The sequence below is a fragment of the Sus scrofa genome, chromosome 1 (assembly GCF_054392235.1).
Source record: "Sus scrofa isolate SSC_HxYL_T2T_F1_AM1 chromosome 1, Sscrofa_HxYL_maternal_Yorkshire_Landrace_v2.0, whole genome shotgun sequence".
Taxonomy (NCBI): Eukaryota; Metazoa; Chordata; class Mammalia; order Artiodactyla; family Suidae; genus Sus; species Sus scrofa.
In genome coordinates, this window is record NC_139383.1 from 257,865,565 (window position 1) to 257,891,242 (window position 25,678).

General features: G+C 35.2%; 1 protein-coding gene across 2 annotated transcripts in view; it reads left to right on the plus strand.

The window, feature by feature from the left end:
* The window catches only part of TMEM38B (transmembrane protein 38B), a 774,558-nt gene extending 749,088 nt beyond the window's left edge, over positions 1-25,470 (plus strand). Inside the window, exons 3-6 of one of the 2 annotated variants that reach the window (XM_085019025.1) lie at positions 1,212-1,396; positions 2,219-2,306; positions 7,249-7,366; positions 21,659-25,470. In XM_085019025.1, coding sequence (XP_084875151.1) covers positions 1,212-1,396; positions 2,219-2,306; positions 7,249-7,366; positions 21,659-21,871 — 604 coding nt within the window. In that variant the 3' untranslated portion in view covers positions 21,872-25,470. 2 annotated transcript variants of the gene reach the window in all.
* Positions 25,471-25,678: the final 208 nt, after the last annotated feature.

The following is a 25,678-nucleotide window of genomic DNA, read 5'->3' on the forward strand; positions in this document are numbered from 1 at the left end:
TGAAGCAGTGTTTTGGCAAACAGTTTTCATATCCATGAATCCTTTTGAGAATTCTGACTTTATGAACCATGAATTACAATAAAATTAACAAGTTCTCTTAAAAGAGGTAGAATACTTCTTTCATATAATCCATTCCTTATTGCTCCAAGATAAATGTTCTGCTTTAAGTATAAAATTGTCTGCCAGAGAGTATTTTAGACATAAAGGGGAAGAAGTGGTGTGCTTTCCAATTAAAACTACTGTTAAATTGTTGAACAGATGCTTAGAACAAATGAAACTTCAAAAATAATTCACCTGAGGAGGAGTGAATTATTCTTAAACTATTATCACAATTTAATTGGTTAAAACTTAAGTTTACTTGTCTAAATTAAAGAACAAGCTTCATATTCTTTCAGCCATTTGGAAATATGTTTTTTCCTTAACACAAATCTAAGAGAGCTGTGACCTTCCCTTGTATAGGTTGCAGTTTATGCACAAAGGGGCACAGTTGAAGATGTTAAGTGAGGCTGAAATGCAGCCCCTTTCTCAGCTACCAAGGACCCTTTTCTTTTCTTTTTTTAGTCTTTTGTCTTTTTATGGCTGCACAAAGGCATATGGAGGTTCCCAGGCTAGAGGGGTTGAATCAGCTGTAGCTGCCAGCCTACACCAAAGCCACAGCAATGTGGGATACAAGCCGAGTCTGCGACCTACACCACAGCTCATAGCAACGCCAGATCCTTAACCAACTGAGAGGGGCCGAGGATTGAACCTGTGTCCTCATGGATACTAGTTGGGTTTATTAACCACTGAGCCACAATGGGAACTCCCAAGGGCCCTTTTCTAATTCCTTTTCCAAAGAGGAAAACATTCTAGCTAGAGAAGTCCCAAAGCAGAAATGATTTATTTGCTTAATTTTGTTAGTGGATTCAGCACTTAGTTTCTAGAGTAGTGTATGCACAAATTAAAAACTCAGTGAATATTTTTTGCATACATAGAGTATTCAGAAGTACAAAATTTGCATTCCCTTTGATTAAGACTTTTGGGCAGTTTCATTATACTTGCTTCACATGATTTTAAAAAATTGCTTTTACCCAATCTTGCAGTTATATTCCGTGTTTATATGGATAATTCCATTTGTTGTGTTTTATCAAATTGTTATTGCTAATACGCTGGATTTTTATTTCTGTTCTTCTTGTTCCACTCATAATAAAATATTTAAATTTTAATTTCAGGTATATTACATTTTTTTGCCCTTATGACCTAGTTTCCCAGGGCTACTCATTCCTACCTGTTCAACTTTTGGCTGCGGGAATGAAGGAAGTGACCAGAACTTGGAAAATAGTAGGTGGAGTCACTCATGCTAATAGCTATTACAAAAATGGCTGGATAGTCATGATAGCTATTGGATGGGCCCGAGGTAATATTAACGATATCTGTTCATAAATATTGTTGTTGGTGTACTACGACTACTGAACAGTTCTCTAGTTACATTAATGGGGACCACCACATACTTTAATAGCAGAGTCTCTTTTGGAAGATGGAAGCCTTATTTCTGATGGCCAGAAAAGTTAATTCAAAACTGGCACTTTTCACTAGTACTAGTCATCAGCCATTATTTTGAGCCTGACTGTCTTAAAATATAGAATTTTTATTAGTTTGATTAACAGCCATAATCAGAGGGATTCATAATTAATTAAGGTGTAGCCACCACCATAAATTTACATAAGAGATTATGTGGTGCATGCGATTTTTAAAAATTGCTCTTTTTTTTCTTTTTTCATCCTAAATAACCAGAAATAGTAAATGTGATTGATTATGAGCTCATGCTCACTCTACATAACCTACCTTTATTGTTCTTTTGTGTTTTGGAATTGAATCAATTTCTTTATCTATTGTTATAGTGTACTGCACCTAAAACTAAAATCAGAGAAGGAAATGATAAAGCAGAGGATTTTATTTTCTCAGGTCAGAAATGAACCTTTAGCCACATCTTTGTGCCTGAGGCCTCAGTTTTGCCTATAGTTGTTGTACGCTAGACAGTTGCCATGCTGGTGAAAGAAAGAATTGCAGTTGTCTCAATACCACAAATGTTAGAAGGCAACTTTTTTCTTCCTCCCAAGAATTTATTTTGGAGATTCTTTTGGAATTTTAAGTTAGAAGATAGAATTATGGCTTCATTTCATATATTTTCTAAAGAAAGTTTGGTTAAGTGATGTTGTTTTATATTGCTCTTTTTTAGGTGCAGGTGGTAGCATTATCACGAATTTTGAGCTGTTGGTAAAAGGAGGTTGGAAACCAGAAGCTGATGAATGGCTGAAGATGTCCTAGTGAGTTGGTATAAACTATACTGAGACCTGGCCTTTTATCCCTAGATGTTACCAAATTTATTTTTAAAAACATTTTGGAGATTCTAAATGTAGATTAGATAGATAGATAATGGGAAGAAAACCAGGAAACATAATTTTTTCATAAAGTCTGCTCTGTTAAATGTAGCTTTTAAAGTAAACATTGATTCCTTTCTCTCTGGGTTCCTCCTCTTAGAGAATAAAACCAAACAAAAACTCTTGAGGGGTTGTAGAGTTGTGGGAAGAGTGTGTATTTATGGAGAGAGAACTACATAGGAATAGATAACTCTGGAATCAATTGCAGACTTGTGGCATTTTCATTAATGGCTACAACATCGCCAGATTTCAAATTATTCATACTTCTTGTAGTAAAATATCAAACTTATGGGAAAATCAGTACATTATCAGAAAGCCCTGTTTGTTGCATTAAAAATGAGAGTCGAGGAAGTCCCATCGTGGCTCAGTGGTTAATGAAGATGACTAGCATCCATGAGGACACGGGTTCAATCCCTGGCCTTGCTCAGTGGGTTAAGGAACTGGCGTTGCCGTGAGCTGTGGTGTAGGTCGCAGACTCTGCTCAAAATCCCGAGTCGCTGAGGCTGTGGTGTAGGCCAGCAGCTATAGCTCCGATTTAACCCCTAGCCTGGGAACCTCCATATGCCTTGATGCAGCTCTAAGAAGACCCAAAAAAAAAAAAAAAAAAAAATCGAGTTTAATTACGTATAAAAAATAAGAAAAAGAATTTTGAAATAACACACTATCTTGTGCTATGCAAAGTACCTTTTGCACCCATTTAAGAATCTAATTGTTGGAAGTTCTTTAACAACACTGACCTAGTCTTAGACAAGCCACAAATGTACCTGAAAGTGAAATAGAGAAATACAGGTACCGTTCCCACAGTTCAGTAAGGAAAAGACTTAGGGAGTAGTGGCCATAGTAAGCAAGGTGAGAAAGACTTCATGTGAAAATAACTCATTAGAATGGATTAAAATGAAGGTTGAGAAGCAGTATGAATGATGAAGTATGTATTTGCATGAACCACTAAATCTCAGGATGTTTAACTTGGCATGTACCCCTTAAAGCCTGAATGAGGTAGTTTGGAAATAGAACAAAGGAGGCTTTGATTATAAGCCATTAGTGATATTCAGGGGATATTTTTCTCATTTTGAATACATGCCTTGAAATGTCTTCCATAAAACATTTTTTGGGGCTATAATACTGAACTCAAATTGTGATTCTCCTGTGTTCAAAACCTTACTGTGACTTCCTCAAATGGCCTATGAGACCCTCAAAGATTATCTGTCTCCCTCACATCCAATTTGTTTTGACTTGAGCGCTTACTGTTCTCTCCTTTGTTCATTGTACTCTTTCCTTGAACAAGCCAGGTATTGTCTGGTTTAAAACTAACTTTTCTCTGTGCCTAAAATCTTTTTCCTCAGGTGCCCGACTACCTTATCTACTTTGCTCAAAGTATTTTCTCACAAGATACGTTGTCAATGAGGATTATCTACCCTGCTTAAAATTGCAATACTTCTATTTTTCTCCCGCCCCCTGCATTCATCCTGTTTTATAATTTACTTATTCATTATGTTTATTCTTCTCTGCCCTTGGCTTCCCCTCATGATTCAAAGAATATAAGATGCCAAGTACAGGGATTTTTTTTCTTTTTTGATTGCTGTTATATCTCAAACACCTACTACATAGTAGACAGTCAATAGATACTATGTGAATGAATGAATGATTAACAATTTATCAGGTGAGATAGATCACTGGGGTCCATTATGATATTTTGTGTATGTGTATACATATATGTATACATACATACAGATTTTCATATATTATTACCAAATACTTTTGCATAGTAGAGAAAGCCTGTATGGTCTTAGATAATATATACATATATTATCATAAACAGATTGTGGATAGAACTAAGAGGTGCCAGTGAGGTCTCAGAAGGAAATGAGGAATATGGTATTGGAAACTGGAAGAAAGGTGATTTAGTTATATAGTGGCAGAGAACTTAGCTGAATTGTGTGCTACAGTTGTGTGAAAAGCATAATCTGTAAGCAATGAACTTGGATATTTAGTTGAGATTTGGAAATAAAGTTTTGAAGGTCTAAACTGGTTTGTTCTTGCTTCTTATAATAAAGTTTGAGAGGAAAGAGTTGAATGGAGAGAATAACTGCTAAAACAGAGAAAGATGATTTGAGCAATTCTCAGTCTATCCAGATTGCAAAAGATGGTAAAATTTAGAAAGTCATTCTTAGGAAAAGCCTCCTATGGAGGGAAGGTTTAAGAGTGTGGCTGGACAGCTTTTGCTAGTGTTAAAGGACATTAGGTTTGTGATTCATGGATCCATTCAGCTATCAGAGTAGAAGCCAAGAGTAGAGATGAGAATATCCAGGAAAGATTGGAGGACCATCTTGACTTTTGGCATAGGTCCCCTGTATCGTGCACAGGAAACTCAAAAGAGTTTTGAAGATGTTAAATCAGCAGAAATACTGCCAGACTGAACTGAAATGGATAGAAACAAGATGAAATAAAAGAAATCATACTCCCAAAATTCTCTAGGTAGGAACAGGCTGATCAAACTGTTCAGCTGCAGACATATGCTACCATTCAAGGTAAAGGAAGAATGACTTAAAGGTGGGAACCATGTTCCTAGAAGCCAAGGGCCAGGTGCATAGGCTAGAGTTACAGGTGTAAAAGCCAGAGTCATGAGTGCAGAGGTTGGAGCTGCAAACTCAGAAGATGAAGTTTTAAGCTACAGAGGATCATTCCTGGGCCTTGAAACTAGTGCAGTTTGCCCTGCCGGAATTTGAAATTGCATAGGACTGTGACCGCTTTCTTCCATTTTCTCCCATTTGGAATGAGAGTGCCAATAGCTTTTATCCTATGCTTATTCCACCATTGTATTTTGGAAGCAGATAGCTAATTTACTAGTTTCATAGAAAACTAATAGAATAAGTATAAGAATTTTCTGAATGCATTCTGCACCTTCTAACCAATCTCATTGACTTTTTTTCCTAAATCCCAGCTCTTCTCCAGTCCCCTGCTCCAGTTTGTTATCTATAAAATCCTTGCTCCTCAGATTCTTTGCTTCTGAATTTAGGCTCTAAGAGAAGAGAACACAATCTATAATGGAATGTGTGTATGCTAAGATGCCCATGATTCAATATGATGCAGAAACCAAACTGTTAGAACCTAAGAGTTGCAAAATGTCATTAAGACAAACCTAATTCCATTTATTTTTTTATCTCATCCTTTTAAAAGTTAGTTTGATGTACATTTTATGATATACATGTATATAATTTATAAATTAAATTTATAAATTACAAATTAACGAATGGATATATATTAAGGAGTGTCTTAAAACACTTTTACAATAGAGATGTAGAGTCAAAAAAGTTTGTGGACCACTGTTCTAAAACAGGAATGCTTCCGAATTATTGGTAAGTGAGATCCAAACCCAGTTACCCAGACCTCTCTTTTGAACTGTATCCTATAGCTTGTACTAGATAAATAGCTTATTTTTTATAAATTGGCTTATAGGAGCTTTTAAATTTGTTGTATTTTGCACTGTGGCATTCTAAGAGTTTATCATATTTTCCTAGTTGTAAGCATAAGGAGCTAGAAAATGATCTTTGAGATATACTTGAAATATGTGACATGAAAGTACTGCTTCTTATTTGTAGATTAACATCTTATTGTAGACTTTAATTTTTAGGATATTGGCTAATGCTAATACTTTGTGTTTGGAGTTAGCTAAGTAGTGGAGTTAGCTAAGTAGTGTGCTGGAGCTGGCTCATACTGTTTTATGAAGGCCATTCCATACAGCAGCCTGAAATTGGCTGTGGGAGTACAGTAGGCTCTCTATATCCACAGGTTCTGCATGTGTGGATTAACTAACTGTGAATCAAAAATATTAGAAAAAAAATTGCAGAAATTTCCAAAAAGCAAAGCTTGAATTTTCAATGAGCTGATAAGTGTTAACATAGTACTTATATTTACAACTATATACATAATATTACATTGTATTATTATAAATAATATAGAGATGATTTGAAGTATATGGGAAAATGTACATAGGTTATATGCAAAAATGTCATTTTATGTAAAGGAGTTAAGCATCATTGGATTTTGACACCTGTGGGGGATCCTGGAAAAAATTCCCTGTGGTGGATACCAAGGAGCAACGGTGTTTACACTGTGGAAATGAGGAAGTGTGACACATCAGGGCTTTCTTTTCCATCCCCCATCCCGCCCAAGGATCTTGGTTAGCACTATCAAGTTTTTCAGGACTAATCTACTTGTCCCAAATCATGCTGTGAAACATGGGACTCTCAAATCCTTGTGAAAAAGTGCTATATAATATGGTCAAATATGTTTCAGGAGTATTGCATATAGATATATACTTGGAGTTCCCGTTGTGGCGCAGTGGTTAACGAATCTGACGAGGAACCATGAGGTTGTGGGTTTGATCCCCAGCCTTGCTCAGTGGGTTAAGGATCCGGCGTTGCCGTGAGCTGTGGTGTAGGTTGCAGACGCGGCTTGGATCCCACGTTGCTGTGGCTCTGGTGTAGGCCAGCAGCTACAGCTCCGATTCGACCCCTAGCCTGGGAACCTCCATATGCCGTGAGAGCGGCTCAAGAAATGGCAAAAAGACCAAAAAAAAAAAAAAATACTCTTATCAGAGAGTCGTAATATGTATGAACATTCTAAAATCTTGATACTTTATGTTGTGAAGAAAGGTATTTAAATTTATGTAACTCTGCATTTCCAAAACTTTACAGAACTCATTTTTGTGTTATATCTATTAGTAACTCATTAAATTAATGTCTTGAGAGTACTCTTTGAGAAATATAGATACAAATCATGTTTATTACTTATCAACTTCAAATGTGTTTTTTTTTTTTTTTCCCAGCCCTGCCAAGGTAACCCTGTTGGGGTCTGTTATCTTCACATTCCAGCAAACCAAGCATCTGGCAATATCAAGGCATAATCTTATGTTTCTCTATACCATGTTTCTTGTGGCCACAAAGGTAAGAGTTTAAGGTAGCATAAATCAGTATTATACATTCTATGTAACCAGGATTCTGCGTAAGAGGCAAGTAACAGAAACATTTATGTTTTAATAATAGCCTAAAAATATCAATTTGGGGGAGCTTATTCAGCACATCCATGACTTATTGAAACATGATTTCTCATTTGATTTATGCTGAGGCTATCAGGAAAAATTTGCAGACAACCTCATAGTACCTTGGAAGCTAGAGAGTAGTGGAATTTGCCAAGGCCGATCAGAGACTGTAAAGATACAGTGTTGTGTCATATGTAAAATACAGTTCTTGGAGTGTATGTTCTCTAAAGTTCCTTTAAGCTTTAAAATTTTGAAATTTTATATTAGGATGTATTTGTGGTCATTCTCTTTAAATACTACTGCCTGGTTGGATGCCTTTATTCTTTCTTGAAGATGGGAAATGGTATGGTATAAAATCATCAGTTCAAAAGACAGACAGTCTTAAATTCAAATCCTGGCTTTGTTCTCTAATCCCCAAATAGGCAAGTAACTTAATGTCTCTGAATTCTGATTTCCTCATCTTCATTATACCAATTGTTGATAGAATTGGAGATAATGCATGCCATTCTATGACTGTGTCTGACCCATCTTATAAATTTTATTTGCAGCTGAATTATAAGGCTAATTCTGATAATTCTTCTTACAATTATTAGATACTGTTTACTATTCACAAGTAGACAATTGGTTTTAAAATAATATTATTATTTAAGCCTAAAGAAATTTTTATCGATAGCTCTATCTCAGATATTTTTGGCTAAGATTTTACATATTGGATGGTTAAAAGGAAAACAATGTATATTATATAAACATATATCTTAGAACCAAATCATTGTAGGGATCATTTATTTTTATCCCAGTAGTCTCTGCAATGGAGGTAATCTGTAGCTGTTTTACCTTACATGTTGTACTTCAAATATCTGAGGCAAGATCTCTTCAAATTTTGATCTGTATTTTTTTATAATAGCTTTATTGAGATATGTTTTACATACCATATATTTAAAGGGTACAATTCAGTGGCTTTTAGTATATTCACAGTCATACAGTTATTACCACAGTCATTACCCCAAAATAAACCTCATACTCATTGGCAGTCACTTCACGTTTTCCCTCAATCCCCTCAGCTATAGGCAACCACTAATCTATTTTCTGTCTATAAATTTGCTTATTCTAACACTTCATATAAGTGGAATCACACATGGCCTGTGACTGGTTCCTTTCACTTAGCATGATATTTTTGAGGTTCATCAGTGTCTTAGTATTTATCAGTATGTTATTCCTTTTTATTGCCAAATAATATTCCATTGTATGGACATACCACATTTTATTTTGATGGACATTTGGGTTGTTTTACTTTTTGACTAATATGAATAATATGCTCTGAATATTCATGTACAGGTTTTTGTGTGGATATGTATTATATTTCTCTTGGGTATGTCATACAGGAATGGAATTATTAGATCTTATAGTAATTTTATATTTAACCTTTTAAGGAGCTAACAGACTATTTTCCAAAGTAGCTTTGTCATTTTTACATTTCCACTAGCAATGTGTATGAGAGTTCTAATTTCACATGTCTTTACCAATGCTTATATTTTTTAATAGAGCCATTCTAGTGGGTGTGAAGAGGCAACTCAATTGTGATTTTGATTTATTTTTCCTTGATGACTAACAATGCTGAGCATCCTTTCATGTATTTGTTGGCCATTTGTATATGTTCCTTGGAAAAAGGTCTGTTCAAATCATTTGCCCATTTTTAATCATGTCGTTTGTCTTTTTAATGTTGAGTTATAAGTTTTCTTTATATATCCTGGATACTGGACCCTTATTAGATTTCTGATTTGCAAATGTTTTCTTCTATTCTGTGGGTTTTCTTTTCACTGTTGTAATAGTATCCTGGGAAACAAAATTTAAAAATTTTTAAGTCCAGTTTACCTGTTTTCTCTTTTGTTGTGTATACTTTTGGTGTCATATGTAAGAAACCATTGCCAAATCTAAGGTAAAAAAGATTTACCTCTGTGGTTTCTTCTAAGAGATCTATAGTTTAACTCTTGTATTTATCTGTATGATCTGTTACATGGAGTTAATTTTTGTGTATGGTATGATGAAGAGTGTAACCTTATTCTATACATCTGGATAACTACTTGTTCAAGCACCACTTATTAAAAAATCTTTTCTTTCCCTCATTGAATTGTCTTGGCACCCTTGTAGAAAATTAGTTGACTGTGAATGTAAGAGTTTATTTCTGGACTCTCACTTTTATTCCATTCATCATGCCTATCCTCATGCTAGTACCATGCTGTTCTAATTATTTTAGCTTTGTATTAAGTTTTGAAATTGGGAAGTGTGAGTCTTCCAGGTGTGTTGTTCTTTCTCAGGATTATTTTGACCTTTCTAGGTCTCTTGAATTTCCATATGAATTTTAGAATAAATTTGACAGTTTTTGCAAAGAAGACCAGCTTATATTTTCATAGGTCTTTTTGCTTTGAGGTAGTTAGGTGTTTTCTTCATGGATTTGTATATCCAGTTCCTTCCCCAGGTTTGGGGAATTCTCAGCTATTGTTTCTTTAAGCTCTTTGCTCCTTTCTCCCTCTCTCTGTCTGCTCAGTTACCAATTACCCTAACGTTGCCCTTCCTGAAGAGTCAGGTAGCTTTCATATCATTTCCCCATTTTTTAAATATCTTGAGTTTCTTTTCCTTCTGCTTGTATCATTTCTAGATTTCTATCCTCGAGCTCACTAATTCTCTCTTCCATGTGGTCTGTTCTATTTCCAGTGCTTTCTAATGTCTTCTTCATCTCAGTTGTTGTGATCTTCAGCAGCCCAGTTTTTTTTTTTTGGTTGTTTTTTAGAGTTTTAATGTCTTCAGTTAAATATTCCTTCTGTTCATTAAATTTATTCCTGAGCTTATTGAACAGCCTTCCTGAGTTTTCTTACAGCTCGTTGAGTTTCTTCCTGACAGCTATTTTGAATTCTCTACCAGTTAGATTGCAATATTCCATGACTTTAAGTTTGGTTTCTGGAGAATTGCCATTTTCTTTTTGTGGTACAGGGTTGCTGTGGTTCTTTATGGTGCTTGATGAGTTGTCTATCTGCCTGGGCATGTGAAGCCCAGAACACCTTTCTACTTGATTCTAATGATTCGGCAATTTAGAAATTAGAGACCTTACTTTTGTTTTCCAGTAGGTGGTGCTATAGCACAAGTTTTTTGGCTTTTTAGCAAAAAAGCTGCCTCTGTTTATACTTCCACCCTCAACTGCCTCCTTCAGAGGTGTTGCCCTATGCCCTTGTTAGCACTTCTTGTGCCTGTTGTGGGCGCCTTGTTGCTGCCATTGCTCTTAGTGTTGCTGCCTGGGGTACTGGGATGGTGGATTCTTCTCCAGTGTCTGAGGTATCCTAAGTGGCAGTCTCCATCACTGTGAGGGGAGAGGGATGGTGGATGGGAGCCAGGTTTGTGTGGGTGCTTCTGCTAGTCTGGTGTTGTCAGGTTCATGGGCTTGGTGGCTGTGGGTGGAAGAGTGAGGGGGCTGGAATTGTGGGTTTCTTCATGACTGGAAGGACAGAGTCCCAGGACCTGCTGTCCCTGAAGCCCAATTACCTATGGATGTGGGTGCTGCAGCTGGTAGGCTGGAGTCATGTGTTCTGCTTCTTGCTCTACCAGGGTCTCTGGAGCTGTGGGCTCAGCTGCCACAGTTAGCGGACCAGGATTGCAGCACTGTTCCCCTGGTTCTACCTCTTCTATGTGTTCTAGCCCGTCTGCCTTTGGATGTACAGATGTGTGGAATTCTCTGGCATCCTGGTGCACTGGGCAGAGGCACCTTTGTTCCATTATGGATATTTTACTGGTTATAAATTGAAGGGGAGAGACAAAGGCAACATCTCACTTTGCCATGATATTGATGTCATGCCTATCATCTTTTGGGCAGTGTCAGATATTTTGCCTGTTAAAAGAAATTTGATTGTTTGTCTTATTATTGAGTTGTAACAGTTCTCTTATGTGTTCAGTATACAGTCCTTTGTGAAATATATGTATTGGAGATATTTTTCTCCCATTTTGTGACTTTTTATTCTCTTAACATTTGTTGTTAGAAGAACTAAAGTTTTTAATTTTTATGAAGTTCAGTTTTTCAAATTTTCTTTTTATGACCCTGCTTTTTGTGTCCCAAGAAATTCTTTCATACCCCAAGATAGTGAAGAATTTCACCTGTATTTTCTTCTTACAGTTTTTTGGTTTTATTTTTACATTTAGGTCTATGGTCTCTTTCAAGTTAAGTTTTATAATTGGCCTGAGTTAAGGGTCAGGCTTATTTTTCCCATATGAATATAGAGTTGTTCTAGCACTGTTTGTTGAAAAGACTGTATCCTTTATCTCACTGAATTATCTTGACATCTTTGTTGAAAATCATTTGTCCTTACATGTATGGATCTATTTCTTTTCAGTGATTTATAGGTCTGTCCTTAGTAATATCAAACTGGCTTAATAAATATAACTTACAGGATGATTTGAAATCAAGTAATGTAAATACTTCAGCTGTGTTCTTTCTTAAGATTTCTTCAGCTCTTCTAGGTTTTTTACATATTTGTATAAGTATCATTAGGGTTTCACTTTCTACCCCCCCCCAAAAAAAAGGCTTTTGGGATTATGATTGAGATCGTCTTGTATCAAGATATCTGTTTCAGATAAAAATGTCTTAAAAATACTGCGCCTAACAATCCATTAATATGATAAATCTCTACATTAATGAGGTGTTCTTAAATTTCTTTCAGTAATGTTTTATGGTTTTCATTGTTTTACATATATTTTGTTAAGTTTAAATTTATCTTGAAGTAGTTTATTTTTGGGGATACCTTTATAAATTGTTATTTTGTTTTATTTATTTATTTATTTTGGTTGTACCCATGGCATGCGGAAGTTCCTGGGCCAGGGATTGTATAGCAGCAACCAAGCCACAGCAGTGACAATGCCAGGTCCTCAACCTGCTGATCCACCAGGGAGCTCCTATAAATTGTAATTTTAGAAGTATCAAGTTTTAATTTCACATTTTTTGTATGTAGTTTTATAATTGATTCTTGTATATTCTTCTTGTATCCTGTGACCTTGCTAAATTTAGTTGATTCTGGTATTTTTTGTGTATATTTCTTAGTGTTGTCTACTTACACAATCTTTTTTTTTTTTGTTTTTTTTTTTTTTTTGTTTGTTTTTTTTTTATTTTCCCACTGTACAGCAAGGGGGTCAGGTCATCCTTAGATGTATACATTGCAGTTACAGTTTTTTCCCCCACCCTTTCTTCTGTTGCGACATGAGTATCTAGACATAGTTCTCAATGCTATTCAGCAGGATCTTCTTATAAATCTATTTACTTACACAATCTTGTTATCTGTAATAAAGACAGTTTTCCCTTTTTTCCTTTTTAATCTAGATGCTATTTCTTTCTTTTTTTTTCTTGGTGTATTTTCCTGACTAGAGTTTACAGTATAATGGTAAATAGAAATGGTGAGAGTGGATGTCTTTGTCTTGTTCCTGACCTTAGTGAGAAAACATTCAGCCTTTTACCATTAGGTGTGATGTTAACTGTGTCTTGCAGATGCTCCTTATTGGGTTGAGAAAATTCCCTTCTATCCCCAGTCAGCTGAGAATTTTTATTGTGAATGAGTTTGGAATTTCATTAAATGCTTTGTTTTTTTTTTTTGGTTTTGTTTTGCTTTTTAGGGCCACACCTGTGGCATATGGAGGTTCCCAGGCTAGGAGTCAAATCGGAGCTATAGCTGCCGGCCTATGCCACAGCCATAGCAGTGCCAGATCCGAGCCACATCTGCGACCTACACCACAGCTCACGGCAACGCCGGATCCTTAACCCACTGAGTGAGGCCAGGGATTGAACCCGCAACCTCATGGTTCCTAGTCGAATTCATTTCTGCTGTACCACGACAAACTCCCACTTTGTTCTGTGTTGGTTAAAATAATTCTCTGGTTTTTCTCCTATAGTCTGTTAATATAGTGGATTACACTTAATGATTTTTTAAAAATGCTATATCAACCTTTCATTTTTGTGATAAACTCCACTAATCAAGCTATATCCTTTTTGTGTATTACTTGGATTCAGTTTGCTAATATTTTCCACATATATTTTTCCACTGTGTTCATCAAAGATATTTTCTTTGTCATTTCTTTGTCCGGTTTTTGTATCGTCATAAGACTGGACTCATTAAATAAGTGGAGACATGTTCAGTTCTATTCTTTCTGAAAGATTTTATGTAGATTTGGTATTATTTTAAATATTTGATACAGGACAATTCAGATTTTCCATTTTATTTGTATTCATTGGCAAATTGTACTTTTCAAGGAATTTGCCATTTCACTTAAGCTTTAGATTTTGCTGACATGAAATTGTTAACAGTAGTTCTTTGTTATCCTTTAATGTCTGTACAATTTGTAGTAATGTCTCCATTTTTATTCTTGGTATTGCTCATTTGTATCTTCTCTTTTTTTTCAAATTGGTCTAACTAGAGGTTTATTATTTTCATCAATTTGTTTGAATTACCTAGCCTTTGCTTTCATTGTTTTCTGTTTTATATTTCCTTAATTTCAGGTCTGTATTGTGTCCTTCCTTGTATTTATTTTGGGCTTACTTGTTCTTTTACGATAAAGAAAATATTGATAAGTTTGACTTATAACACTTTTTTTTAAAAAGTTGGCATGGCAACAACTACCAAGACAGAGGCAAAAAGCAGCTGTTAAACTGTGATAAAATAGTTGTAGCATATATTACAGAGGGCTTGTATTCCTAATATGGAACAACTTCTTAAAAAATAAGGGATAAAGGACCAAACATGTAATAAAAAATTTAAAAAATATTTATCAACAGACAGTTCACACAGAAAAGATATGAAGATGCCCCTTAAACATATGGAAAAATGTGACTTGTTCATTTGGGAATATATTAATTAAAGTAACAGATTCAATTTCTCACTTATCAGACTGGAAAAAATTAAAGTCTGTCTATATATCCCATTCACAAAGAGAAGCAGGCAGCAGTTCCCATCATGGTTCAGTGGCTTATGAACCTGACTTAGTATCCATGAGGATGCAGATTCAATCCCTGGCCTTGCCCAGTGGGTTAAGGATCTGGCCTTGTTGTGAGCTGTGGTGTAGGTCGCAGATGCGGCTTGGATCCTGCGTTGTTGTGGCTGTGGCCATGGTATATATAGACTGGTAGCTACAGCTCCGATTTGACTCCTAGCCTGGGAACCTCCATGTGCTGTGGTACAGCTCTAAAATGACGAAAGACAAAAAAATAAAACAAAACAACAACAACAACAAAAAAAAAAACCCAAAGAAAATCAGGCACTTTTTCTTTTTCAGTGTTTTCTGGTTATTCTGGTATGTTTGTTTTCTTTTCAACATTTTCTCAGTTTTTTGCATACTGATATGAACTTTAATGGCAGTTTGTTTAACTTCATAATAAAATTGTATTCAGTTTGTAAGATAACTTAAGGAGTCATCAGGACAAAAGCATAGGGTAAGGTAGGAGTGAGGACTCATGAGATTTTCTAATATTTGGAGAGGGAAGATCGAGAATGGGAAACTGGAAAGAAGTTGCTGAAAATCAGGAGATGGTATTAAGAAGGATAGAGTGAAAAAGGACTAGTTAATGTAGAATGCTTTTGAGAGGTGTATTCAGATAGTATGGTATATTGTTGAATACGTGAATGAGGGGCAGAGATAATAGGCCCATTGGGGGACAAATGGACATGTAAACAAATGTGTACAAATAGACACATAAACTTTGAATAAGACACAACTCTATTCTCAAGATGTTATTGTCTCAAAAGAAACATGAGACACTATACTTTTAAACTTTATGAGGATAAGGACTAAGTTTGTTTCATTCGTCACTGTCTCCCTAGCATTGTGTCTGGTTCATGTAGTGGATTTTTAATGTGTATTAGTTGACTGATTGGTAAATGACCAAAATGTTTTTTCCTAAGTTTCCCCTGTATTTAATTTTTCCATATGTACTTATCGAACACTATACTACCAGATGAACAATTTATTTAACCAGCTTATTGAAAAGGAGATTTATAAAAATGAAAGTATTAAGATTTTTTTCTTTTTTCTTTTTTCAGCTTCCCTGCAGCATATGGAGTTCCCAGGCGAGGGATCAGATCCAAACTGCTGTTGCCACCTGCTCTGCAGCTGTGGCAGTGCTGGGCCCTTTAACCCACTGTGCTGGGCTGGGGATCCATCCTGAGCCCTGGCACTGCAGAGCTGCCATCAATCCCACTGTGCTACAGCAGGAACTCCAAAATCTTAAGATTTTATTTATATGACAGTCATTGAGGGTAATAATTAGTAATGTCTGAGTGAATGACATCATCAATGAAGAAAACATAGAGTGACCAGAAAACCATCAGGAGTTTGTTGTAGGGCAAGATGACTTTCATTGGAGGGTGTTTAGGAGAACTTCATGGAGTAGACACTTACTACAAAGGATTGTTTAGATTTGAGCAGGTGGTGACAGAAAGAAGTATTTTCTGGGTGAAGAAAGACTAATCATGTAAATTTTTCTTATCTGCGTTTAATAGTCTGAATTATTCATATGAAGTAGGAGTTCTGTTTTTTTTTTTTTTTTTTCTTTTTACTGTACTTTAAATGCTAGGCCCTATAGAGGATATAAAAGTATATTTGTGCCTTTGAGGAACTTATATATTAGGTCACATTTTTCTGGGCATATTTTGAAATGAGGTAATATGAGGTATAAAGAATGTGGCAGTACTTTAAACAGTTTCTTTACCAGAATTAATTTATATTTTAGGATATGTTTAAATGTCAGATTATTTTTTAGGGCTTTTACTTTTTTAGATTTCCTTCTCTCTCTCTTTTTTGGCTGCCCTGGGACATAAGGAGTGTTTGGGCCAGGGATCATATGCCACTTGGCAATGCCAGATCCTTAACCCACTGTGCCAGACTGAGGATCGAACCTGTGTCCCAGCGCTCCAGAAATGCTGTTAATCCCATTGTGCCACAGCAGGAACTCCTCCTTCCCTTTTTAATAAGCAGGTGACTATGAAGTCAGATGCTATTTAATTTAGGTAATATTCTTTTTCTTTTAATAGTTTGCTAAATAAGGAGACAGTTTTATATTTTACTTGTAAAAGAATAAGGGGTCATTACATTTGTCACCATTATGTATGTGTCACATTGCTGAGTCATGCCCTGATAAGAGGCTGAATTCCCAGAAATCCATCCATGAACCTCCTAAGTCTATCTCACCAGTAACTTGTGATGTCAACAGTACTTCTCAGCTGAGTGATGAGTCTGCTGGGAGTGGAAGGTCTATTATAACCTTTGAAAAATAATTAGTATAGTTCATGTTCTCAGGAAATACTTTAAATTTTGACAGTCTTTTTTGGATTTTGTAAAAAGACATTGCTGTTTTCCTGACAGTAGACCACTGTTTAATCTGAATTCTTTTTTATTGGCAATCCATGAAGTCAAGCTATGACTGGGATACTTATGCTAGTATATCTCATGTAACCATTTATTCTAAAGAATAATTTAATGTAAGGAAATTTTTCTTAAATCTTAACCACTAATGGCATAAACTCAAAGGTTAACATATTTGGTTTCTTCTCACTCTATATGCTTTCTAGGTGATCACATTTGTATTTATGCCTTTATCTTTTTCTTGTATGGTAATGACTTCCAAATCTATATCCCTTACCTAAAGATTTCTGGACAGACCTCTATTCCTGCACTTACTCTTTACTATTTTGTAATTACTTTTTTACTTGCCTATCTCTTGACTAGTCTGTAAGACGCTTGAGGGCAGGGACTATATTCACCATTATTTTGGCAGCCAGGTTTAATCTGCACAAGCAGATTATTTTAATCTTGTAGATTTTAGGCTTTATTAGTGCTAGTCTGTTTCAGATTTGCCCACCTGGAATGTGACCCTTTGGGGTGTCAATTTAAGCTTTGAGGTGTGTACCCCTTGGCAACTCCACCTTGCCTGGCCTTGAACTGCCACCTGCTGAAGTGTCTGCTCAGCCCTTTGGCATCTCAGCTATTGTTTTTTGCTAGGTTTTTGAAATCTATTTTTATGTTGGCACAGTTTAGTATTGGTAAATTCCTCCAAGACAGAGATTATGCATGGATTTTTGGGCTTACTTACATGTGGTTCCCTCCTCTTTAAGATATTATTGCCCTCAAGTCTTAAGTGTTTTGCCCTTCTTATGTTCCAGCCTCTGCCTCTTTAGCCCATTTGCGACTTCTGCATTTCATTCCCCTATGCTATGAATTGACACATATCCTTAAAAGAAAAAGCCAGCCTAAATGTGGAGTTTACTTTATTCATCTTCCTTTTTTTAGGGATTTTAATCCCACTAGGTTATGCCCATATTGGTTGTTATCTAGTGTCTTTTAATAATTGTTTCATGTGTTTGTGTCTTTTATATTGATTTTGTTGAGATATTGAGTCTGATATACACTATTTAGTCATGGTTGGCCTGTAGTTTATGTGCATGCATTTAAAAAGTTCTTTTTATTTCTATTTAGATCAAATTTATAACAAAAGTATCTATTTAAAAGTATACAGTTTAGGAGTTCCCATTGTGGCTCAGTGGTAATGAGCCCAACTAGTATCCATGAGGATGCAGGTTTGATCCCTGGCCTTGCTCAATGGGTTAAAGGAGCTGGCATTGCTGTGAGCTGTGGTGTAGGTCGTGGACATGGCTTGGATCTGGCATAGCTGTGGCTGTGGCATAGGCCAGTGGCTGTAGCTCTGATTCGACCCTAGCCTGGGAACTTCCATATGCTGTGGGTGTGGCCCTAAAAGACACACGTACAAAAAAATTAAAAAGTATACAATTCACTGGCATTAGTATGCTCACAGTCTTGTGTGTGCATGTGTTTTTAATTTATATCCATGAAGTTACATTGTACCTTTTATTCTTAAGAGACCACTGTGAACACTTAAATGCCAACAAACTGGACAACCTAAAAGATACAGATAAATTTCTAGTAACATACAGTCTACTAAGACTGAATCACAAAGAAATAGAAAATCTGAACAGTCCAGTTACTAGAGATCATATCACTAATCAGAATCGTCCCAACAAATGAAAGTCTAGGACCAGAGAGTTTTGCTGGTGAATTCTCCCAATCATTAAAAGAATAATTAATACTAATCTTTCTCACATTCTTCCAAAAATAGAAGATCAGGGAATGTCTTCAAACTCATTTTAAAAGGCCAACATTACCCTGATAGCAAAACCAGACAAGAGTGCCACAAGCAAAAATTACAGGGCATTATATCCCTCATAACATAGTTGCAAAAACCTTCAACAAAATTTTGGCATACCAGATTCAACAATACATTAAAAGGATTATACACAGTGATCAAGTGGTATGATACCAGGGATACAAGGCTGGTTCATTATCTGTAAAAAAAAAAATCTATGTGATACATCATATCAACAAAGTGAGGGATAAAAGCCATATAATTATCTCAATAGATGCAGAAAAAGCATTTGACCAAATTCAACATCCGCAGGAGTTCCCATTGTGGCTCAGCTGGTTACAAACCCAACTGGTATCCATGAAGATGTAGGTTTGATCCCTGGCCCCACTCAGTGTGTTAGGGATTTGGCATTGCCATGAGCTATGGAGTAGGTCACAGACGCAGTCAGATCTGGCATTGCTGTGGCTGGGCAGCTCTGGTTTTACCCTTAGCCCAGGAAATTCCATATGTCGCAGATGTGGCCCTGAAAAAAAAAAAAAAAAAAAAAAAAAGGAAGAAAACGGCAATCATATATCACCATCTACTTATCCCCCCAAAAAAAATCTGAACAAAGTGAATGTAAAGAAAAGAAGGAAAGAAGGGAGGGAAGAAGGGAGGGCAGGCATTCAAGTTGGAAAGGATGAAGTAAAACTTGGCTATTTGCAGATGACATGGTATCATTTAATAGAAAACCATAAAGACTCGACCAAGAAATTTTTAGAGCTAGTAAACAAATCCAATAAAGTTTAAGGGTAAAAAGTCAGTATGCAAAAATCTGATGCATTTCTGTACATGAATAACAAGCTATTAGAAAAAGAAATTAAGAAAACAGTCTGTTGTGGATAAGCAATGAGATCCTGTTGTATAGCACAGGAAATTATATCTAATCACTTGCAGTGGAACATGATGGAGGATGATGTGAAAAAAAGAATGTATATAATATGTATGGGTCATTTTGCTGTACAGCAGAAATTGACAGACTATTGTAAATCAATGTAACTTAAAAAAAAATTAAAAGTATGTTGCATCAAAAGAATAAAATGCCCAGACCAAGGAGATGAAAGACCTGGATGCTGAAAACTGTAAGACATTAATGGAAGAAATCTGAAGAAGATGCAGATAAATGGAAAGTTATTTTAATGCTTGTGGATTGGAAGAAATGATATTGTTAAAAATGTTTATATTACTCAAGTAATTTATAGATTCATTGTAATCCCTATCAGAATTCCAATAGCATTTCTCACAGAAATAGAACAATACTGAAATTTGTATAGAACCCCAAAATACCCCAAATAGCCAAAGCAGTCCTGAGAAAGAAGAATAAAGCTGGAGCCATCATGCTCCCTGATTTCAAACTATGTTGCAAACCTGTAGTAATCAAAACAGCATGGCATTAACATAAAAACAGACACCAATCAGTGGAAAAGAGTTGAAAGTCAGAAATAAACCCACACATGAATGGTCAGTTAATTTATGACAAAAGAGTCAAGAACATATAATAGGAAAAGGATAGTCTCCTCATTAAATGGTGTTGAAAAAACTGGCAAAATGGTAGACAGGCACATTTACAAAATTAACTCAAAATAGATTAAAAACTTAAATGTATGTCTTAAAACCATAAAGCTGAAATAAAATAAAAGTGGTAGGCTCTTTGACATCAGTCTTTGCAATGATTTTTTTGAATCCTACATCAACAGCAAAAGTGACAAAAGGAAAAATAAACTAATGGGACTACATCAAAGTAAAAGACTAGCACAGCAAAGGAAACTATTAACAAAATGAAAAAACCTCCTGAATGGGAGAAAATATTTGCCAATCATGTATTTGATAAGGGGTTAATATCCAAAATATATGAAGAACTCATATAACTCAATAGCACAGAATATAATAATTCAGTTAATAAATGGGCAGAAGACATGAATAGTCATTTTTCCAAAGACATACAAGTGGCCAACAGATACATAAAAGGATGCTCAATATCACTAATTGTCAGGGAAATGCAAGTAAAAACCACAAAGATACCACTTCACACCTGTTAGAATTTCCTTCTGGCTATTATTAAAAAGACAAAAATTAACAAGTATGGGTGAGGATGTGGAGAAAAGGGAACCCCGATACCCTGTTGGTAGGATGTAAATTGGTGTAGCCATTATGGAGTGTCCTCAAAAAATTCAAAATAGAACTACTGTATGATATATCAGTTCCATTTCTGGGTACTTATCTGAAGGAGACAAAAACAGAAAAGATATGTATACCCCCATGTTTTTTGCACACTGAAGTGTGATTTACAGTAGCAGAATACAGAAGCAACCTAAGTGTCCATTGATAGATGAATGGATAAAGAAGATGTGGTATGTATACATACAATGGAATATTATTCAGCCATAAAAAGAATGCAGTCTCGTCATTTGCTACAACATGGGTGGACCTTGATGGCATTGTGCTAGGTGAAAAAATGAGATAAATACAAATAATCTTATATGTAGAACCTAAAATTTTTTTCAAAAAAAACCCAAGCTCATAGGTGTAGAGAATAGATTTTGGTTGCCAGAAGTGGGGTGGGGGGGCATGAGTTGGTGAAATGGGTAAAGGGGGTCAAAACGTACAGACTTACAGTTAAAAAACAAATAGGTCATCTGTGTATAGTGTATAGCATGGCATGGTGACTATTGTAATACTGTATTGCATATTTGAAAGTTGCTAAGACAGTAGATCTTAAAAGTTCTCATATAAAAAAATTTTGTGTGTGTAACTGCATGGTAACAGATGTTAACTAGACATTGCAGTGGTCATTTCACAATACACATAAATATCGATATCATTGTGTTGTACACCTGAAACTAGTATAATGTTATGTCAGTTGTACCTCAATGAAAAAAAGGGTTTTGAATCTTCTTTTTACTTTCCCCTCTCAGTTTTAGGAAACAGAAAAACTTTTTTATTTAAATTCAAAATTGACCTTTTTTTTTTTTTTTTCAGATAACCATGATGATTACAGAGTCTGCTGTTATGCCTTTTGCTCCTTTTGAGGATACGTTGAGTCGGATGCTGTTTGGCTGGCAGCAGCAGTTTTCATCATGTGAAAAGAAAAGTGAAACAAAATCTTTCAATGGTACTGGTTCATCGACTTCAAAACCTATACCTAATGCTTCAGATAAAGTTAAAAAGAAGCATACTAAGAAGACTGAGTAAATTTACTTGATGACCTTTTAGAAGGCAAAAAAAAAATTTTTTTTCTTATCTACCTTGACAGATTGTGGTAAGTATTTCTATGTAAATGATGTAAAATAAAGATTATATATAAGGAATGGAGGTGACAAAAAGAAAGAACTTCTTTCTGTTTCAGGGAGACTGTCCCTTTCTGGATTGTAATTTCTTAAGTGTTTAGAGTATATCATGTGAAATTGTTTTTCTATGTTATATATAAAAGATCTTATTGTGATTTTTAAAATAGTTTTATATTGATAAAACAAGGCTAGATATTTTTAAATGCCAAAAAGTAAACCTATTGTCATTGCAAAATAGCAAAAATTAAAATCTTATTGTTTAATCTAGATATTTTCATACATATTTTTTATTTGAATCTATTTGAGCTTTAGTTCAGCAAAAGTAGACTTACTTTCCATTATAATTCTTAGATCTGAACAACAATACCTGTTTAATTTTGAGCACTGGGAAGAGTAAACCTTTCTGAACACTTTATATTATGAATGAAAATAAATTATTAACATATTTTAGATATAAACATTGTATTTTTTGCCCACATTAAATGGATATCTGGAATTTTATTTTTTTTCTAGTTGTAATTTTCAGTGACAACAGAGTACTATTAGTTCGAGTCTTATTTTTTATTTTTTTGCTTTTTAAGGCCACACCCATGGCATATGGAGTTTCCCAGGCTAGGGGTCTAATTGAAGGTGTAGCTGCTGGCCTATACCACAGCCACAACAATGTAGGATCTGAGCCGCATCTGCAGCCTACACCACAGCTCATGGCAATGGGAGATCCATGACCGGGGGTTGAACCTGTGTCCTCATGGATGCTAATCAGATTCTTTAACTGCTCAGCCACTATGGGGACTCCAGTTTGAATCTTAATCTTGTGTTTCATGCCCTTGTTTATACTGTTTCTTTTTTCTCAAAGGAAAATCAGGGGTATAATTTTTAATGAGTTAAACTAAGCCCATGTTTAGCTTTAAGGGGCCTTTTTTTTTTCTTTCTCCTTAAAACACATTTGTTTTAACTCTAGGAGAAATTATTCTTCTCATATATTCTTAAGCATTATTTCAATTAAAAAATTTCACCTTTTCAGTTCCCTGGTGGCCTAGCGGTTAAGGATTTGGCATTGTCACTGCTGTGGCTTGGGTTTAATCCCTAGCCCTGAAACTTCTGCATGCAACATGCGTGGCTCCTCCCTTCCATCAATTTTATTTCACTTTATGTCTTCTTTCTAATGGGTACTTTGCAGCTTTCTAGTTGAATGTATCTTACTGGTTTACATATGTTTGTTATATTTTAATCTATGTGTACATATATTATTAATCTTATTTTAAATTAAAACTAAGTACCTTCATGTGAAAATGCTCAGCTCTAATGAGAATTGTCCTCAGACTTTGGATAGTAACCAGCTAATTAAGAAGAAACAGAAACTAAAATCTCATATGGCAGTAGTCTATTTGAATGAAGAACAATGACATTAAATCTGTTTCCTTATTGGACAAATTATAATAATATAAGAAGAAGAAAAGTACTAAATAATGTTAGATTTTCTTTGTTTTGTAGTTTAAAAGTCCATGATTTCTTTTACCAGGATCATGAGCCTGCAGTGAGTTAGTATGTATCAAGCATTTTTGGATGGCATAGAAGTACTCAAATCATATTCAAGTTAATAGTCGTTGGTTTTAAATTTTTTTTTTGACAAATATAAACACCAGCAGGGACTATACTTTTCCTTATTAAAAAAAAAAGATTTGATAGCCTTGGGATGCTAAGAAGTTTGTTTTTAATATTATGACAGAAGACATCAAATATTTAAGAGTTCTGTGTTATACTTAATAACTTGTAGTTAAAAACTTCAGAGTTAACATGTTGCTAATTATTTACTTAGTTTTGAAGTTTGGGTTTAACTGTAGTTGAAATGGTAGGAATCTTATTTTACACTTGTATTAAAAACAAATTTATTAAAATAAGTTATTTAGCCCCAATGGAGTTTTATATTATTTTAATGTTTTCTCTATTTTTCTTGAGTTAGGAGTTTATAACTCCTTTGGCATTTTGACTGATATGGTATATATTGAATGATTACTGTCTGAATGAGATGTACAAACTATTAATCTAGGTACGTATCCTATAACCTTTGTTCCAAGATTCTTAGGAAAAAAGCTGTACTGGAGAACATGGCTTAGGCCTGAATGAAGCCTCCCACCCTGAATCTGTTCATGTTGTCTGAGAGACTTGATTGGCATATTATCATGCTCCTTATCCAGCATGTTGTATAAATGAAGCCTGTGGGCCTGCTTCACACAGACAGTCATAGGTGGCACTGAGACAGTCAAGCCTTGAATAAAGGGAGACAAGAAGCTGGCAAACATGGTCTGGCTTAACTCAGTGATCTCACCCTCTAGTAAAATATGGCCAAATTAATATCAAACTCTTATTTGTCAGATTAATCACTCTTCCTTGCAGAGATGTAAGGGCTGGAGAGGGATCACATACATGAAGTGAGCAGATTTCAGTGGAAATTTCAGCTTTCCTATAGATAGAGCCCAAAAACTGTTGAAAAGAGGTGAGAGGTTCCCTATTTACTGTCTATTTTTGTCTATTCCTTTAAAGCTTAATGTTATTCCATTAAAATCTACCTCAAACCAAAGTTGATTGCAGTGATGTGAGATGTTAAAAATGCAGTAATGTTAAGAGAAAAAAACAAACAAAATGTGATAAAATGTTCAAGATTGCTCTCTCTCTCCCCCCTTCTCTCTTGGTATTTACATTTTGCTGGTGTTAAGACATCACAGCAGACAGATGTGTTCTTGTGGTGATACTATAAAGGTTATGAGGATATATATTAAGCAGAATGCAAAGATAGAAATTTAGAAGGTTGTGGGTACTTGTTAAGTAGGATTGTTAGAAAAGGCTTTTATGTTAAAATTGTATTTTACCAGAGAACTGAAGGAGGTTGGGGATGAGGCCAGGCTGACATCTGTGTTAAGTGCAGGGGTCCTTCTGTTTTTTCATAAACTTGAGTTAAATTATGTATTTTTTTCCAAAAATTGTTGAATTTTTTTCTTATTTAGTACCATTTTTAAAAAAAGTTTAAAAAACTTGTAGTCTTTTAAAAAAATTTGTTGAAAGGTAGTTGATTTATAATGTTGTGATAATTTCTGCTGTACAACACAGGTGATTCACAGTGTAGGTGTTACGCATGTACACATATCCATTCTCTTTCAGATTCTTTTCCCACATAGACTATCACCATACTGGGTAGAGTTCTCTATATATGTTACAGCAGGTCCCCATTGGCCAGTCATTTCATATACTTCACTGTGCATATGCCATGTCTTTAATAGACATATTTCTTCGATAGAATTTTTGTTTTCCTAGTTTGTTCTTTTTTAAGATAAAATTCACATACAGTGAAATGTGTAAGTTATAAGCATGTATTTAAAGATTTGGCAAGTGCATACAACTATATAGTCTAAATGCCTATCGAGAACATGACCAGTGCCTCAGAAAATTTCTATCTAGTTAATCTACCTTGCCAACTGAACATAAATAAAATTGTGCAATACAGCCTCTTTGGTGTAAGACTTCTTTGAAACTCAGTATAATGTTTTAAAATTCATTCCTCTTGAATTTATCATTAGTTCATTCCTTTTTAATTGCTTAGTAGCATTCTATTGTATGAATATCTCACAGTTTGTTTATCCTACCGGTGCACATCAGGGCTGTGTCTAGTTTGGGGTGTTCTGAATAAGCTGCTGTTAACATTTTTGTACAAGTT